This window comes from Acomys minous (genome assembly GCF_964271855.1).
Source record: "Acomys minous genome assembly, chromosome: 5".
NCBI classification, from domain to species: Eukaryota; Metazoa; Chordata; class Mammalia; order Rodentia; family Muridae; genus Acomys; species Acomys minous.
The window spans coordinates 122,745,606-122,763,237 of NC_140494.1; the positions used below are offsets into that span (position 1 = coordinate 122,745,606).

The 17,632-nt window shown below is 43.4% G+C and overlaps 1 protein-coding gene across 6 annotated transcripts in view; it reads right to left on the reverse strand.

Annotated features, from left to right (window-relative positions):
• Positions 1-17,632, reverse strand: part of IQCH (IQ motif containing H) — a 187,065-nt gene that overhangs the window by 122,571 nt on the left and 46,862 nt on the right. For all 6 annotated transcript variants that reach the window (XM_084783866.1, XM_084783869.1, XM_084783865.1 and 3 more), the window contains 2 exons: positions 5,483-5,603; positions 2,150-2,278 (listed from right to left, as the gene is read on the reverse strand). In XM_084783866.1, the coding sequence (XP_084639992.1) occupies positions 2,150-2,278; positions 5,483-5,603 (250 nt within the window). The remainder of the gene's footprint in view (positions 1-2,149; positions 2,279-5,482; positions 5,604-17,632) is intronic.

Here is a 17,632-nt window from a genome sequence, read left to right on the forward strand (position 1 = left end):
TATATCAACGTCAGGCCCTTGTGTGCAAACACGTGCACCTGCACACGCATGTGCTCCCCCACATAAAAAAATCATACATATACTTTTAAAACAGACATACTAGAATAACTAGAAATATGCCTAAGCAGTTACAGCCATTTGATTCTTGACAAAGATACCAAAACTGCATTGGAGAAAAGATGGTCTATTTATCAAATGGTGCTGGGAACACTGGATAGCCACATACAGAAGACTGAACCTGAGTCCCGCCTCTCACAATGTACAAAAACTGAACCAAAATGCATCAAAGAACTTAAAGTAGTGCCTTAAACTTTGACCCTGCTACAGGAAAACAGGAAAAACACTTCAACATCTAGGCATGGGCAAGCAAGGGCTTTCTAAATAGCTAATAATTCAAGAAATAATAATAAAACATGACAAATGAGATGACACGAAATTAAAAGGCTTTGTCACTGCAAAAGAAACGATCAACAAGTGAAGAGACACAGAAGAGGATAAAACCTTTGCTGGCTACTTATCTAATAGGAGGTCCATGTTAAGAGTACATAAATAACTCAAAATCTGAACAACAAAAGAGGAAATATGCAAGTGAATAAGTGGGGAACTGAGCTGAAGAGGTTTCCAAGGAAGCACCAGTGGTCCATGATTACAGGAAAAGGGTGCCCAGGGTCTCACAGTGAATGCTGTGGAGGCACAGGGAGGAAAAGGAAACACTTATTCACAACTGTGGTGATATAAATTAGTCCAGCCACTGTGGGCATTAGAATGGTATTCCTCAAAATAAAATAAAATAAGTAAACTTTGAAGTGATTCAGCCATATCACTTTTTGGTGTATAAACAAAGAGCTCAAAATCAGCTTATTAGGAATATGCCTGTTTCTTCTTAAATTGACCTGGCTGCTTATCAATAGATAAAAGATTTAACCGTGCGCGCGCGCGCGCGCGCACACACACACACACACACACACACACACACACGCACACGCACTCACGCACACACACAAGACATAAAGAAGAATGAAATCACATTGTTTGCTGGAAATTTAACAGGGCCAGCTTATTTCCCATACAGACAAATATTTCCTATTTTTTTCATATGTAGGAGAAGCTGGGGGGGGATGAAGATCAAAAGGAAATAACTATTGGTGTAGACAGGGAAGGGGGAAGAGGGGAAGGGAAGAGCACGGGGACAAAGAGTAGTAAAGGAAGTGAATATGATCAGAGTGTATTATATGCATGCAGGGAAATGTCAGAATGCAGCCAAAAAGCTACGACCTGGAGGAGTCTCCTGAGTGGAAAAATACCAAATGGAAAGGTTACATACTCTATGAGTTCATTTACGTGACAGTTTTGAATGACAAAATTATACAACGAAGAACAGATTTCTGGATACCAGGGTCTAGAGGTGTGTGGAGAGAAGTTGACAGGTTTGCATCCACTCGGTGATAGAAATATTCCAGTCTTGACTGAGTCAGTGTCTTGGCTGAGGACTAGGCTCTGGCTCAGTGGTAGAGTGCTTGCCTGCCATGGGCCAGCCCCTGTGCCACGCCCAGTACGACCACTCTAACACTATGCCTTCCACTTTGTTACTGTGGGGAAACTGTGCAAAGGCTCCTGTTAGTCCTCACAAACACGCGTGCTTCTACAATTATGGCAATATAAAAAGATACTATAAAAAGGAATAAACTGACAAGCCAGAGTAGGAAAAACTATTTCCAGTACATACCGCTGATAAAAGGTTTGAATTGCCAATGTACAAGTAATATTCTTACTAAAAACTGAAAGAAAAAAATTATAAATAAGAGGCCACTGCTTAAATCACTTCATAAAAGAATATTCAAACAACAAATAAGATAGTGTTTTTTAATTTCAGTGCCTCTTTGTATTTTAACTTTAGTTCTTTACTGTTTTTGTCTTGTTTTGCCTACCAAACTATAAGGCCCTTGAAAATGCCAACCTTCTAACACACAATGCACAGGCTCTCCACGGGCAGCCTCGACTGTGTTGTTTACTCAAGTAAACTCAGGGTGCTTTAATCCCCCATCTTGTTCTATGACTGAAGGTTAAAGCTGTCCATTAGCAAGCTCGATCTGGTCGGGAGACCATTCCTGCAGAGCCCCAGCTAAGCACCCGGGCACTGGTGTCTTACCTTGTGTTAGAACCTTCCGCGGCTCATCAAAACTATGCAGAGGAACTGCTTGGGGTTTAATGGGTGGATTCTGAAAGGTAATCCTTGCTGTTGGGGGAATCAGTCCTCGTTCGATCATACTTAAGATCCCTAAAAGGAAGGAAGATTAAAAGACAACAAAGCATGATTTTAACTCTAAGCAACTCTACAAAGTCTGAGCTTTATGAGTTGCACAATGGTAACCTAACACCATTCATCATCTCATTTGTAGAGGTGCATTCTACTGCCTTAATCTTTTGCATGAAAAATAGCTACAGCACACTTTAAGCTTAATATTCTAACCCAAGGGAAAAGTCATTTCCAGTCGCAGTAATATGAAACCAAATTGCACTAAGATAATTTCATTCTTAGGTAGAAATATAATTTCAAGACAAACTAAAACTTCTTTACACTTATGGCATTTTCAATCACTGGTGATTTTATAGTGCTTTTTGAAATTCAGGGATATAAGGCACACATTCTTAATAACTAAATTGATTTTTTTTTTTTTTTGGTTTTTCGAGACAGGGTTTCTCTGTGTAGCCTTGGCTGTCCTAGACTCGCTTTGTAGACCAGGCTGGCCTCGAACTCACAGCAATCTGCCTGCCTCTGCCTCCCGAGTGCTGAGATTAAAGGCATGCGCCACCACGCCTGGCTCTAAGTTGATATTTTTGTTTTGAAGAAAAAAATCTATGTATTTGAATCCATATACCTAGTGTTCTAATCACTCATATTTTGTTAACAGGAGGAGGAGAGAGAACTCCCTTTAGGTATGCTCATATCACCAGAAGTTGTGAAAACCAGACTGGATGTCTGACTATATTAAAGCAACACATTAGTATTCGTGCAACTGATTACAATTTCTTGTCATCAGCAAGGCTGTCACCTAATCTTTTTAAGGGCAAGATGTGTCGCTAAGTGAGTAAACAGGTGACTAAAGCCTGCTGTTAGGGTCAGAGCTTTCTTACATCAGGTCTATTACTCTGACGTCAGAAACCCAGAAACGAGGGGACCATCTGCAAGGAATTTGTGGTGGGGATTTAGTTTCTTATGCTCTTACACAATAGAAAGAAGAGTGAAAAACTTTCTATTTCAACAAATTCATAGTATATAAACTAAAACCAAGCTGGACTAAGTTGAAGAAATTGGAACTCCTAAGAAGGACTGATACTGTTTCCATTTGCATCAGGAGGCCCGTGAGGACAGGACAGTGCTATTAGACGTGGTCGCCTGGTGCCACAGCAGCTCAGAAGACTGATTGCTGAGGGGCTAGAGAGCTGAAATGTTTGCTTATAAAAGAGTCATGTCAAGGGAAATCTCCATTTACATACAGCACAATCATTTGTGGGATGGTTTTTCCTTATTGAAGGTCCCTGTCCCAGACCTGCCTGAGGATATGAAGTCTTGCAGCTCCCACAGGACGTGTACATGCCCTGAAGCCTGAGCATGGCCACGGGTGTTAGCCAGCATCCCGGGCACCTCCTGTGCTCAGCTCTCGTAACTTCAATCCTCTGTGAAATCAGTCAGGTCCCAACTTTCCTTGCACTAGAACTGAGCAAGCTCTGTATTTTAAAATAGTCAGATAAACGCTTTGTCTTCGCACATATGTTTGCCATTCGTACCAAATCCCGTGTGGAAGCGCTTTGCATGCCTTCCCATGAGGAAACTAGAGTCCAGTCTGCGCACTGTGAAGCTTGTGTTCTCGCCCACTGACTCTGTGGGGAGCGTCACTTCTTAGACTCTGACAGATAACTCAAGAAAAACTGGGGAATCCTTTTCATGTGCATATTGTTCATCTTTCACCTCACACTGAACTTGTGCACTTAAGTGTCACTGGAAGGCATCAAAACACTTGAAAACTCCACATGCTTCTGTGACTTGCACTTTCCTGACACTAATATTACCTTGTACAGTAGCCCGACATATGGCTGGTTTATGACTCCCTAAATACATAAGGACTAATTGGTTGATTAATTACAAATATGAGAGGTCACGTGTCCTCCAGTAGATACATAAATAAAAATGTAACTTCTTTTCCTCTGCACTAGTTGCCTTGATCTGAGATTCACCTTTGTCATGTAGTTATTTTCATCTGCTAAAACCAGAGGATCAATTCATTCACTCAGCCTAATTTCATTCAGGAGGAAGACACTGAAGCAAGAAATACAAACTTACTATTGTTACTTAGTGTTCGTAGGATGTCAGTGGTACATGCGCTACTAGAAGGTGTGAGTCGTGGAACTTCTCACCACTAGAAAAGAAATAACTACCGCTGTGGGAAGCTTAACAAATTCGGAGACATTACATTCTGGGGTGTCTGCCACCAGCAGACAGAGGTCAGCAGACGAGACCCAGGCAGAGGACTCTGAATCTCCAGGTATCACAAGAATGGTTTGGAACCAACTCTGGGTCCTGACGATTCCAAACAGACAGGAAGTGAGATGGTGAGTAAGTCAAGACCACCTCACTCCATCATATTTGAGTTAGGAAAGGGGATCCGCTTAGCCATTCCTTATCACTCCAGTCAATTAAATGACCTAGAAGAAACTAAGAGGACCACAGCAGACAGCTAATCCTCACTCGTTTACTTACTCCTTCAGTTTGCTTACTTACTCAGTCAATTCACAGTTTTTACCCATACAGTCCTGGGCACCATGGATACCAAGGTAAAGGCAATGTAATCTTTTTTATTAGAAGTCCAATAGCTTGCAACACTAGACTTTAGACTAAAACCCACACAGTTAAAGGGGCTGGAGAGATGGCTCAACAGTTAAGAGCACTGGCTGCTCTTTCAGAGAACTTGGATTCAGTTCCAAGAGACCCAATACCCTCTTCTGGCCTCAAGGGCACCAGGCATGCCTATGGTGTGCAAACATACACATATCTAGGTAAAACTCATATACATATATATACATATATATGAGTATATGTACATATACATATATAATAGTAAATAAAAATAAAAAGCACTAATTATATTATTTCTGGCTTTATGCTTTTTCATAGCAGTATTCTGAAATAACATTAAAAAGCAATCAGAAGAGCATCAGAAACTACTTAGAAAAAAGGAATTCCTAATTATATCACATAAACATGATAGCCATTTTAATATGTAACACCAGTGCCTAAGTTGATATTAAACCCATGAGATAATGGAGGTAGAAGTGGAAGGGTCTCTAGTGGTCACCTAGTCCAGGGTGAAACTCAGCCCAGATGAGGGCCTGCCTTGTTTGAGGTCACCTTGGAAAATTAATGGCAGAGCTATTCCAACTCAGGCCCCTTTATGACGTTCAGTATGGCTGCACCATCACTAACCTTTACTGGCATCCTTTTGCAAGATGGGTATGGGAATAAAATGGGGATCAGTGCGACGAGAAGATGGCAAGACTGTGAGGCTGGATATCGTGGACCCTTTTACTAATCGCTGAACCTTCTCCTAGGTGACAAAAAATTATTGTTAGCTGACATTTTTTGCCTTCACAATGAACACAGTTTTCTTCTTGTGAACAATAAATAAGATTATGAATAGTTTCATTAAGTTTTAATAAAGTAGCAATACCATCTCCAATTTTATTGCTTTTGAGTACCCTGTGCTACTGTCAGGATTTTGTGTAATTTAAAATAGTTAATTAAATCCAATTAACATGTGGTGATTTCCACTATGCAAATTCAGTATAGTAGTTAATAAAGGAACTATTAAGATTTTGTTCAATTTTAATGACTACAATATAAAAGTACTAAATCTTGACATGGGAGGTTTTGAATACAGCAAAGTTGTGCACAGGCAGATTTCCCAGGAAATAAATAAGAGAGTCTTGAGGTAAAAACAAACTGGACGGATTTAAAGAGAGGCACTTCAGTCAGTAGTAACAGGTTAAGTGGGAACACTGAACAGACTCTTGAAGGATAGATGTGCAATGTGTCCACCAGTCGCACAGACAACCACTGTTCTTGGAGTCAGAAATGCTCTTGTGTTATGAAATAGGAATTGATTCTATTTAGTGAGTTTTAGATGTTAAAGTTTATATGCACTGCACATAAGTCACATTTAATTGGATATACCTTGATCCTAGGAGGTTGTGCATTACTGGGCCTCTCAGCAGGAAGAAATCAACTGTCTGGTGTTTATAAACCAATTTCAAACTTCAAGGCATCTCCCAAGCATTAATTAATTTGCATAGCTTCCAGGGGAACTAGGTAAGGGTTTGCTGCTTAACTTAGGAAGAGCTCAAAGCACGGAAGTCAGACTTGCTGCATTGTGAATATGTAGCTTGTCCATCTAAAGTGACACTGGAGGAGGCCGTTGGCCTCGTTTGCCTTACACCTTCTTGCCCATTGGCAGTGTGGAGAGAAAAGGCAGAAAATCACCTCACGCATAAACTGTTAGCTGAGCAAAGTGGTTCCTCAGCCAGGATGTGCACTGAGGGGCAACCAAGAGGCAGCATCTCCCTACACACGCGACTCTCCAGTGTCACGTGAGTGTCCTGCTCAGTGAACAGGAATGAGAACTGTTCTTCTTTTGGTGCTGTGGATGGAACCCACACTACCATAGAGCGGCACCCCATTGCCTCAAATAACATACAGGGAAAAAAGGTATGTATATATACCTGGGCACGTCTGTGGCTAATAAGGAGTGTCTCCCTGGATTACTCTCTACTTTATTCAAGGCAAGGTCTCTCTCTTTTTTAAAAAAATTATTTATTTATTCACTTAACATCCCAGTTGTAGACCCCTCCCTCCTCTCCTCCGAGTCCTAACCTCCCTCTCCCACCCCCTCTCCTATTCCTAGGAAAAGGGGAGCCCCTTAACCCCCACCCTAGCCCATCTCCCCAGCCCTCAAATAGCATTTAAATTTTTCCCTTTATTTAATCACCTTACAACCTGATGCCAGCCCCCTCCGCTCTCTCCTCCCAGTCCCGCCCTCTTGCCACCCCTGCCCCCATCCCCCCTCCTTCTTCTCAGAGAAGGGGAGGGTCCCTAGAGGTACATTTTAAGAGGAGAAAGCAGACAGGAAGTGCTGTCTGTTGCCTTCCAGGTGAGGTGAAATTGGGAGAGCAGGTACGACTAGCCTTGCCTCAGTTGCAGTGGGGACTCTGCAGGATGATCACATGGAATCCCAGGCTTGTCGAGGTAATGGGGTTGCTCTTCCTTATCTTTAGCTCTCTTCTCTCCTCATCTATTCCTGAGTTACTTCTGGGGTCTCCTCCTAAGCTGAGAGACAGAGATAACCACCCACTGTACTGTAACTAGAGCTGGCGTATATGTAACTGACAAGACCCAGGATCAAAAGGTCTCCTCAAGTGGCCTTGGCAGGTGTCAAGGCCAGGGAAGAGAAAGTAAATTGAAGGAAGAGAGAGAGATTCCATTTCAACAAAACTGTCAAGCTCTCTGTAGAAGTGAAATACAGGTTTGGCAGTTTCGGGGCCCAGAGCATAATTTATCTGGATTTTCTGAAAGCCTTTGATAAAGAACACCTGACAACTGGCTTTTGAAAGCTAAAGCAGCAAGATCCCGCATAAAATACATCACTAAGAATGACACAAAGGAGAGGCTGGGGGCAGGGAACAGACTCCGGCCTGCAGCAGCAGGTTCACAGCACTGCTCTCTTCAGCCCTTATACCGTGCCAATCAACGTGTGCATGTGTGTGCGTGCATGTGCGTGCGTGTGCGTGTGTGCGTGCGTGCGTGCGTGCGTGCGTGTGTGTGTGTGTGTGTGTGTTAAAGAGGTGATAGTAGGCAAGTGCATGAGCTACAGGAAAGGGCTGCAGATTACAGAAAGTAAGTCCCTCATCATGGCTAAATAAGAAACATCTGCTGTCTCTTCCCATGGCAAGGATAAAAATGTTTGTGTGAGCCTGGTTGGAAGGGGAATGTAGCAAACTTCAGCATTTACTGAGCAGTTACTATGTAACACTAACTTTAATACAATGATCATTAAATTTCATGAGCAATGGGAAAGCTAAGAGCTAAGGGAGTATAGGTGTGGGAGCAGTTAACTCTGCCTGCCAGTGTTACGGGATGCTGCAACAACTCCATTCTGACTTTATATCGGAACTTCTCAGGGAGTCTCTTGAAAACACTGCTGCCTGGGCACCGATCCTGAGCAATTAAATCACAACAGTTTAGTTCAGGCCTGGGCCTCGGTGTTTCTGTAGGGCTCCCTGGGTGACTGTGATGTGCAGCCAAGGTTATGATGTAGTACCGTGGATGATATTTAAATGTCATCTTAAAAGAGGCGTTGAGTTACAGGATGGGCAGAGGATGCAGTTCTAGGTGGGGAGACTGGTGACCAATGGAGCACCATGCTGAAGCATGGAGACGTTGCAACCAGGAGAGGTCTGGGTGGCTGCACAAGTGTAACCTGGAGGGGGATTGGGCTGTAGAGTGATAGGAAAAACGGGCTTAGAGAAATCCCAGGTCCAAAGCTGGCCTTGAGAACGTGCTGGTCCCTAGCAACTGCTATGACCACTGCCTCTGGAGCCTCCTTTATGCTGTGGTTACAGTATAAGTTCCAAGAGCACATGCTTGCAGTTTGTAAAATATGTAAACCTCCACACACCGGCATAATATTAATTATAATTATTCAATAATCGTATTATAAACAAAACAATGTCCTTTATATATTATTCTTCCAAAAATATAATTCAGAACTTTATTACTTTGTCTAAATCTTCTAAATTAGCTGGGAATGTTTTGAAATAAAACAACGGGCAGCAGAGCTACAGCTCCGCGGCAGAGGGCTTGACTAGCGTGTGCGAAGCCCCAGGTTCAGTCCCCAGCGCTGGAACTACAGGAAAGCAGAGAGGATAAAGCAGCTGTCATAGTCCATGGCTCAGAACTTTCAACCAGAAAAAACATCCTATTCCATTACTCTGGTACAGATGGATGCCATATGCTCATTATAAAGATCCCGCCGATGTGGAAATACAAAGTTGAAGCAACCACACCAACTTTCATAGGAGAGCTGTCTTCCTTGGTATCTTTATAACAATTGATAAACTGATGTATAATAGTAGTCTGTATATTACATTATTAAATATAACTTGACACAAATTTAATAGAGGAAAAGGGTCTGAATTTAAATTATCAAACTAAGTTATTGTTATTGTTGTTGTTATCATTACTATTACTATTATTATTTGAGAGGGAGTCTCACGTAGCCCATGCTGGCCTTGAACTTGCTATGCAGTTAAGGATGACCTTGAATTTCTGATCCTCTTGCTGGAGATACAGGCATATGCCACCAAGCCCAGTTTATGTGTTACTTGGAATTGAACTAGCATGTGCAGGCGAGGCAAGAGCTCTTCCAACTGAGCCCAGTCCCAGCATCGACCAATTCTTAAAGTTTAACAAATGTTCCTCTCTCCCAGGACCCCTCTGAAGGAGGGAGAATTCCTCTTCACGGGACATTGTTTTGTCTGTTTGTTTTTAAGAAGCAGGTGAGGAGACATTCAGACTGTGAGCTCTCTGCAGGCTGACTGCCATAACTGAAAAGCAGTGCTGGCAGCACGTGAACAATGGGGTGAAGCTGAGTGCTGAGGTCTGAATGTCTGTGACTCCCACACTGGGTATTTAAATGGACACTCCAGGGATGCGTGATATCTGGGCGTGCCAGAGGGGCGATATCTGGGGGTGCCTCGGTCGTGAGGACAGAGCCTTCAGGTATGGGGTTAGGGCCTTTATGGAAATGGTCCCAGAGAGTGGCCTTTCTTCCCACCATATGAGACACAGTGAGAAAGTGGCTTCGGGAGTCAGAAAGCAGATCTTTACCAGACACTAAATCTAAAAGCCTTGACTTTGAACTTCCTAGTCACTACAACGATAAGAAATCTGTTTCTGTTGTTATGAGCCATCAGCTCTGTGGATGAACGGGCCAAGACACGAGTTCTGGTGAAACTTTATTCTCAGGAGCAGGTGCCCAACCCTCAGGCAGTGGCTTGAAGACTCATCTTGTACGGCTGAATGAAGCTAAGTATGAAAAAGACTAAACCTTTCTAGCCAGAGTTATCATGGACAGTACAGGCTAACCTCGGGAGATGGGGCTCCAGAGTGCTTGCTACACTCACCTCCTTTCTTTCCTCTCTCAACTTCAGTGTATTTTTACAGTCTAGACCTAGAGCGTCCACATTCTGTTTTAACACTATGGACACGGGTTTGCTGTGCATGGAAGCAGATCCGATGTCCACCAGCAGGCATTTGCTTTGGTTGGTAGACTCCCTTGAGCCATCAGTGGTTCCGTCCAGCAAGTGTTCATGGGTAACTTACTTGCCTTTATACTTGAATTACATCTGGGCCCATAATTTTTTATTTCAAAACTGTGTAGACATTGTCCTTAATAGTAAATATTGCGAAATCTAATGCCAGCATGACCTTTCACTCTTTGTAGGTGATCTCTTACTTCCTGGATGGTGAAGCGTTCTTCATCTTTAAAGTGGAGGCATTTAGCTGAAATAATTTATGCTGTGTGCTCTAAGTCAGTGTTGTCTGGGGTTCAGAGTTTTCTTTCCAAGTGCATTCTGTTCCTGCTTTACTTTGAGAATTTCTTTCTTACATCAGTGAATATATTCTCTTTCATTTGCTGGGACTTCTGTTTCGGGGGGACACCAAATGTTCTTCCATACTAACCATCTTTGGCTTTCATATTATGGTACCTATTTGTTCCCCAGGGGCTGTTTTCAAACATGACACTTCAACTTTGGCTGAGTCCATGGCTATGTGATTACAGGTCACACTTTCCAGTTTTCCCTGTGCCTAAAGGAGGCCTGTGACCAAATTCATGCCAGTCGGATGTAAGGGTTCCCTCTAGGTCACCTCCTCAGAAGGCTTTCCCTAGAGTCTCTTCACACTCCCCTTGAGTTGACATGTGGGAACAGCATACGCATGTCCTCACCGGGAAGTGAGGAAACAGGAGGAATGGCATCTTGGGCAGTGACATAGAACAGAGCCAGACTTGAGTTCTCCATGGTGAACTGTCTTGTGAATGAGAAATAAACTTACTTAAGTCATTGTCCCTTTTTCCCATTATTGCAGCAGTATAGTTTGTACCAAAGCAGTGTTCATATCAGTTAGCATCTAATGGATTTCTTCTGTCCTGTGCATATGCTGTGCTTACAGGCTTTGCTCCATGTCAATATTTCAGTATTCAGTGCTGTCTCTTCTCTTCCTTCTATTTATAGCTTATTTATTAGTTCCATAAAGTATTTCTGAATTCAATTTGTTTCTGTATGTCTGCAATCTCCATTTTGTTTTATTCTGCTATTTTATCATCTTGTGTTTGAGCTCTAGTTTTACTTAATTTATGTTATCAAGCTGTGCTATTTATTACATAAAGAAAATATGAAAAATCCTTATGCTCTTGAGTTATGACTTTTTCAGACTCCGCATTTTGTGGCCTAGAGTTCTCCCTCCTCCCTCCTTTCTGTTTCTCTTGTTAGCTATGAGTGAGAAATGAGCACTTAGGAAACACAGCGACCATAGCCCACACAGGACTGTGTCATTCCTTCCCCTGTCACAGCTGGGTGGCTCACCCAGGTGTCCCTCGTGCTACTGAGAGCTATCTTCTCCCCCTTTTCTAGTACCATGTGTGACATGAGACAAAACCCCATGTCCTGTTCTGGCCACTGACATTTGTTCCGTTTCCTCAGTGGGGCTTCTGCGTGGAAATCTGAGCAAAACCCATCTTAAATTTGCTCAGGCTATACCAGCTTCAGGGAGGGAGCAGTGAGGTTTTTGTTTCACTTTTTACATTTTGAGTGGTCTTAATTATTTCAAATCTTGTATATAGGCCAAGAACTTCTATTATTATCCGACAGTCCCACTATTTTTCCAGAAGGTTAATATAAAGACTCAGCGAGTGTACATATGGAGAGATAGGCCATCAATCTTTTTCATGCTAGAAACATGTGTGTGCACTCATGTTTATAACATAAACATTTGCTTTTTTTTTTCTTTTTTCTTTTCTTTTTTTTTCTTTTTTTTTTTTTTTTTGAGACAGGGTTTCTCTGTGTAGCCCTGGCTGGCCTCAAACTCAGAGATCCACTGGTCCTTGCCTCCCAAGTGCTGGGATTAAAAGTATGCACCACCACCACTCGACTTAACATTCACTTTTTTAAAGACACAAATAAAGCTGGGCGTGCTAGTGCACACCTTTAATCCTTTAATCCCAGCACTTGGGAAGCAGAGGCAGGCAGATCACTGTGAGTTCGAGGCCAGCCTGGTCTACAAAGTGAGTCCAGGACAGCCAAGACTACACAGAGAAACCCTGTCTCGAAAAACCAAAAAAAAAAAAAAAAAAAAAAGACACAAATAAGGTCATCTTTTGACCTTTTACTAAGTAAACAGTGTGGCCAGCCAGTATGTACAAGAAGCAGAGCACTTCCAGCCTACCAGAGCCTCTCAGCCAAGCCTACCACAGCCAAAGAAAGCCACCACATGCTACTACTGTCTTTTGCTCCAGAACTCCTCGTGTATAGCTGTTGCTTATGCATTTTTCTGTATCTTCCTTTCTTTCCCTCAAAATTGACTGTGGGATTGAGCTTTCTTTGCTCATGTTGAGTTATACATACAACAGGAGCCAAATAAGTTGAGCTCCCTACCTCCCACATTTTTCGTGCTTAATATGTTCCTTCTCTACTCTCTCCATCCTTAGACATGCTGTTAACTTTTGTCACTTGTAGACAAGTTTAAAGGAAACCACCTCTGATCTCTCTCTTTCCCTTCTCGTATATATTTTAACATACAGTGTAGGAATCTGTATACTATCCCATAGGCGTTCCTTAATTCAGAGCTCATGTGATTCTGCCTTATGTCTCATGACTACGGAAAGAGAATTAAACAAACAGAACACCTCGGGCAGTAATGTGACTCAGTGTTATGTTCACTTGCCATGCGTGCCCAATGACATTGTTCTATTCTGAAACCTCACAAGGCACAGCCTTTTGCTGTGTTAAGCATTGCTGTGTACATTCTGGTCCCCCACATTCCCTCGAAACTTGTCTATCAAGCTCTGCGCGCGCACACACACACACACACACACACACACTCCCATGGGCTTAAGAACCACAAGTTTATCACAACAACAAACCTGTTCCTCAGCACTGGCTTTCTCCATTGCTGTGGTCAAATACCTCACAAGAAGCAACGTAAGACTGGATTTACTTTGGCTCACGGTTTGAGGGTACCATCCATCATGGCAGGGAAGACACGGTGGCAGGAATGGCTCCTGGCTATGGCAGTAGGCGTGTGAAGCTGCTTGCTCACACCTTAGCAGGCCCGCATAGGCCCTCCATGTTATTCTGTCAGTGGCCTCATATAACTTGTATTTACTGTGCTTATTCATTGCATCATCTTTTCCATTCATTGTGACCTTAGTAGCAAGCTATATGGCTGAAAACAAAGTAGCCCTTCAAAAGACTTTGTGTCTTGAAGGCTTGGTTCTAAGCTTGGTCTTACTGCTGACTGGACCCTGAAGGTTCCTACGTTACCAATAGGCTAATTAATGGTGAATGTGTATTTAAATGGGTTGTATTAGGAGGTAGGGGTGGCTGGAGGAAGGTCATTGCACATATCTTTGAAAAGTGCCTTGCCTTTGGACCTTTCTTCTCTTTACCATCTATTTCCTGAGCTGGGCATGGTGGCACAAGCCTTTAATCCTAGCACTTGGGAGGCAGAGGCAGGCGGATTGCTGTGAGTTCGAGGCCAGCCTGGTTTACAAAGTGAGTCCAGGACAGCCAGGGCTACACAGAGAAACCATGTCTCAAAAAAAAATTGTTTCTTGGCCATCATGGAGCAAGTGGCTCTGTTCCACGAGGCTCTACCTCTCCACAGATCCACAGGGTCCTGTGACTGTGGGCTGAAACCTCTGAAGCTGTGAGCTAAAATAAACCCTTCTTCCTTCCCGTTGCTTGTCGTAGGTGTTTTGTCTCAACAATGGAAAGTGGCAATTATGATGCTTGAATTTTAATCATTTATTAATTTTATTTTATGTGCATTAGTGTGAAGGTGTCAGATCCCCTGGAACTGGAGTTACAGACAGTTATGAGCTGCCATGTGGGTTGTGGAAATTGAACCCAAGTCCTTTGGAAGAACAGACAGTGTTCTTAGCCACTAAGCCACCTCTCCAGCCCCCTGATAGTTGATTTTGATTACCAAATTAACATCAGCTAAGAGACATACCTCCGGGTGGGCCTGTGAGTGCATTTCCAGAGTGAGGGGAAGACCCTAGAGTGGCCACCCTGATGTAAAGAGCCCACGGGAGCCACAGTGCTGCTTTTGCCTGTCCTCCTTTTCTTCTTGCTGGTATGTACATGCCACCTGTGCTGCTGCCACTGCTGCTGCCCTCTGACGAAAGAACACAGCTTCGCCAGCTTCCAATGTGAACTAAGGACACTGACTCTCCAAGAATCCTCCAGCCTCCAGCACCATACTGGGACTGACAGGCATCCAGTTTCTTGGATTGATCAGCGCCTGGGTTTCCAGTGTCTCTATCATAAGAACAGCCATAGCTGGAGTACCCAACCCATATCAAGTAAGTCACCCTAATAGATTATTTTCATACGTGTGTGTGTGTGTGTGTGTGTGTGTGTGTGTGTGTGTGTGTGTAATATATCTATTGCTCAGTTCCTTTAGGGAACAGTGCATGTACCATAAAGCATAGGTGTGTGATAGTTTATCCCATCTGGTGTGTAAGCACACTCTGGGGTTTTAACTGTGATAAAATTGCCTAACACGCACATCCCAGGTTTATCCCTGTTAAGAGGTGCGAAGCTACATTTGGGCTCTTTTCCTGCACAGGCTAGGCGTGGCTATGAGAATGGAATTAAGGAAAACATTTCTGAGTACAAATAGAAACCAATTCCATGTAATGGTTCTGGCTGACTAAATGACCCAGAGAAACTGCTGTTCCTAGTGCCAGTCATGCCTCACTGTGGCCAAAGCCTAGACTGGAAAGACTTCAGAGAAGGAAGGGAAGAGAGAGGGGGAAGTCAGAGAGAGAAAGAGAGAAGCACAGACAGAAGACAGCGGGTGCACGGGAGCTGTCATGCTCAAGTGGAAGGCTCTTTAGGTGGCGAACAGTGAATGCAGAGTGATGACGCGATCATGAGCAGGGACAGAGACTATGGTAAGCAGGGACAAGCGCAGAAAAGCACAGCAGCCTGCGGCATGAGCACGCGCACACTCACAGGCACAAAACCCACATCACTTAAAAAGTACTGTGTAGTATGATGTCCCCAAGAAAATACGTTCAGTAAAAATGTGACCAAGGAGGAAAAACATGTAATAAAATCCACATTTTTTTCCCCATTAGAGTTAAATCCAGTGTTTTCTCCACATGTGCCTGCTCCTCAGAGGAGCTCCTCCTCCTGCTGTGGATCCTAGGGAAACTTCAGGAACACCCCTCCTGGCTATGCGTGTTGGCTGCGGCACGTTAAGGTAGCCCAATGGCAAAGAAACAGGTTGAGTCTCCCAACTTTGAGTGTTTCCCAACTTTATGGGACAAATAAATGCTTCTTTTATAGAAATATATATTCCATGGAACATTATTATTCCAAGAGACCAACATTCTCTGGAACATAGTTTATAAAAAAGGTTTATTATAGTAACAGGATTAATGCCCAGATGACAAGTATATTGCTATAATTTGCTAATCTTGGGGTGTCCTGTAAAGTGAGGAGATAAGCGATACCCTGATTTAATAGCTCAGTGCCCACAGGATCAGAGTTTTCTAATGGACACAAACTAACGAAACTCCTGGGAATTTTTGTTGCTATTTTTTCCTGCTACCTGTGATTGCCTCTTCCTGGCACTCCAGAAGAAGTGTTCAGTCAGCTAAGTAATCACTGGAGAGTAATAACTGCTGCCCGTCTCACCCACTTCTTCACTGCATCTCGGGCAAGGGGAAAGGCATACACCTGGGACCACACGTGTAAAAATGAGTTTAAAAGTAGCCCTGCCAGGCAAGGTCTAGGAGACTGTGAGTTTATCATTTATCATCAACAGTGTTGCTTTTTACTCCCTTGCTGCAAAACACTGTGCCAGTCTGTAGGCGCCAGTGTGTAAATACTGGCTGGGGTCATAAGTGAGGAATGAAGCTAGTCCTCATTTACCTCGTACCAGCAGTGGGTTGGCACACAGCTGCAGAGCTGCTGGGGTCCTTTTTATTTAATTTGGCATCCCTTCCTGAGCGGTACTGAGACTCTCACTTCAATGACTCCACCGGGCTTTGCCGTAATTCCTGTATACTGGCTGTGGAGGGGTGCCTAAGCAGACATGGCGGGTCAGAGCACTTACCAAGCAGGAATTTTTGCTGTAGTCAATAGAGAGTTGAACTCAAATACAAATCAAGCTGATATAAAAATATACTAACTCAACTTAGCAGTGAAATGGACTTTAATATAATTCAATTATCTTAATGTCATGTGCATGTCTAAGAGTTTGTCCTTTTCATAGTCTCTCTCTCTCTCTTTTTTTACATTGGTTTTTCCAGACAGAGTTTCTCTGTGTAACAGCCCTGGCTGTCCTTGACTCTCTTTGTAGACCAAGCTGGCCTCGAACTCACAGAGATCTGCCTGCCTCTGCCTCCCGAGTGCTGGGATTAAAGGTGCGTGCCACCACAGCGAGCCATAGTTTCTCTTAAAATAGCTTTCCTAACATCTCAACCTTATTGTCCAAAGAAAACATATCTTGAATTCTGAGAGGTTTCCACTTATTGCATGGGTTGGTCATACAGCTGACCCTGTGTGGTGCTATTTCTGATGTGTAATCAAGTCCAAGTATTAACTATGAAGACAGGTAAGTGATGGGAACAGGAGGCAGGAGACAGCACTCAGCAAACACACTGCTGAATGCACCAATGGGAAAGCAGCCACATCTTCAGCAAAGTTGACTTTTGAGGGCTTGGGGGGGCCAGTTTGAAATCGTTAAAAACCAGTGTGAACCAGTTAGAACCAGTGTGAAAAGCTGGATGGGCAGTGCTGGGGGTTGAGGGGGAGGTCAGGCCCTGGGTTTGCTAGCCAGCCAGTTTAGCCAATCAGTGAGTGGTCCTATCTCAGTAATTAAGATGGAAGAGCAACAGAGTACAATACCCAACATCAACTTCTGACCTCCACATGCACTCTTTGGCCCACCACACATACACATGAAACCACAGACATATACACCCAAACATGCCTACGCATATGTATACATGTGAACATGTACATAGATGATTTCCACAGTCAGAGTAGAAGACAGTGTCACTGGGCCTGCCTTGCTGTTTTCCAAGTCATAGGTTGATGTTCCCAAATGAGGACAGGACACCAGGAAGTAGACATGTCAGTGTCAGAATTACAAGGTGAGGTCCAGGAGCCACCCTAGAGATGGCCTGACTCCAGGCCCCGAGTCACAGATGAGCAACGCCTAAGAAATAAAAATCATCTGTCGGAATTACATAGGAATTCAGGGCAGATCCAGAACTGGAGCCTGTAT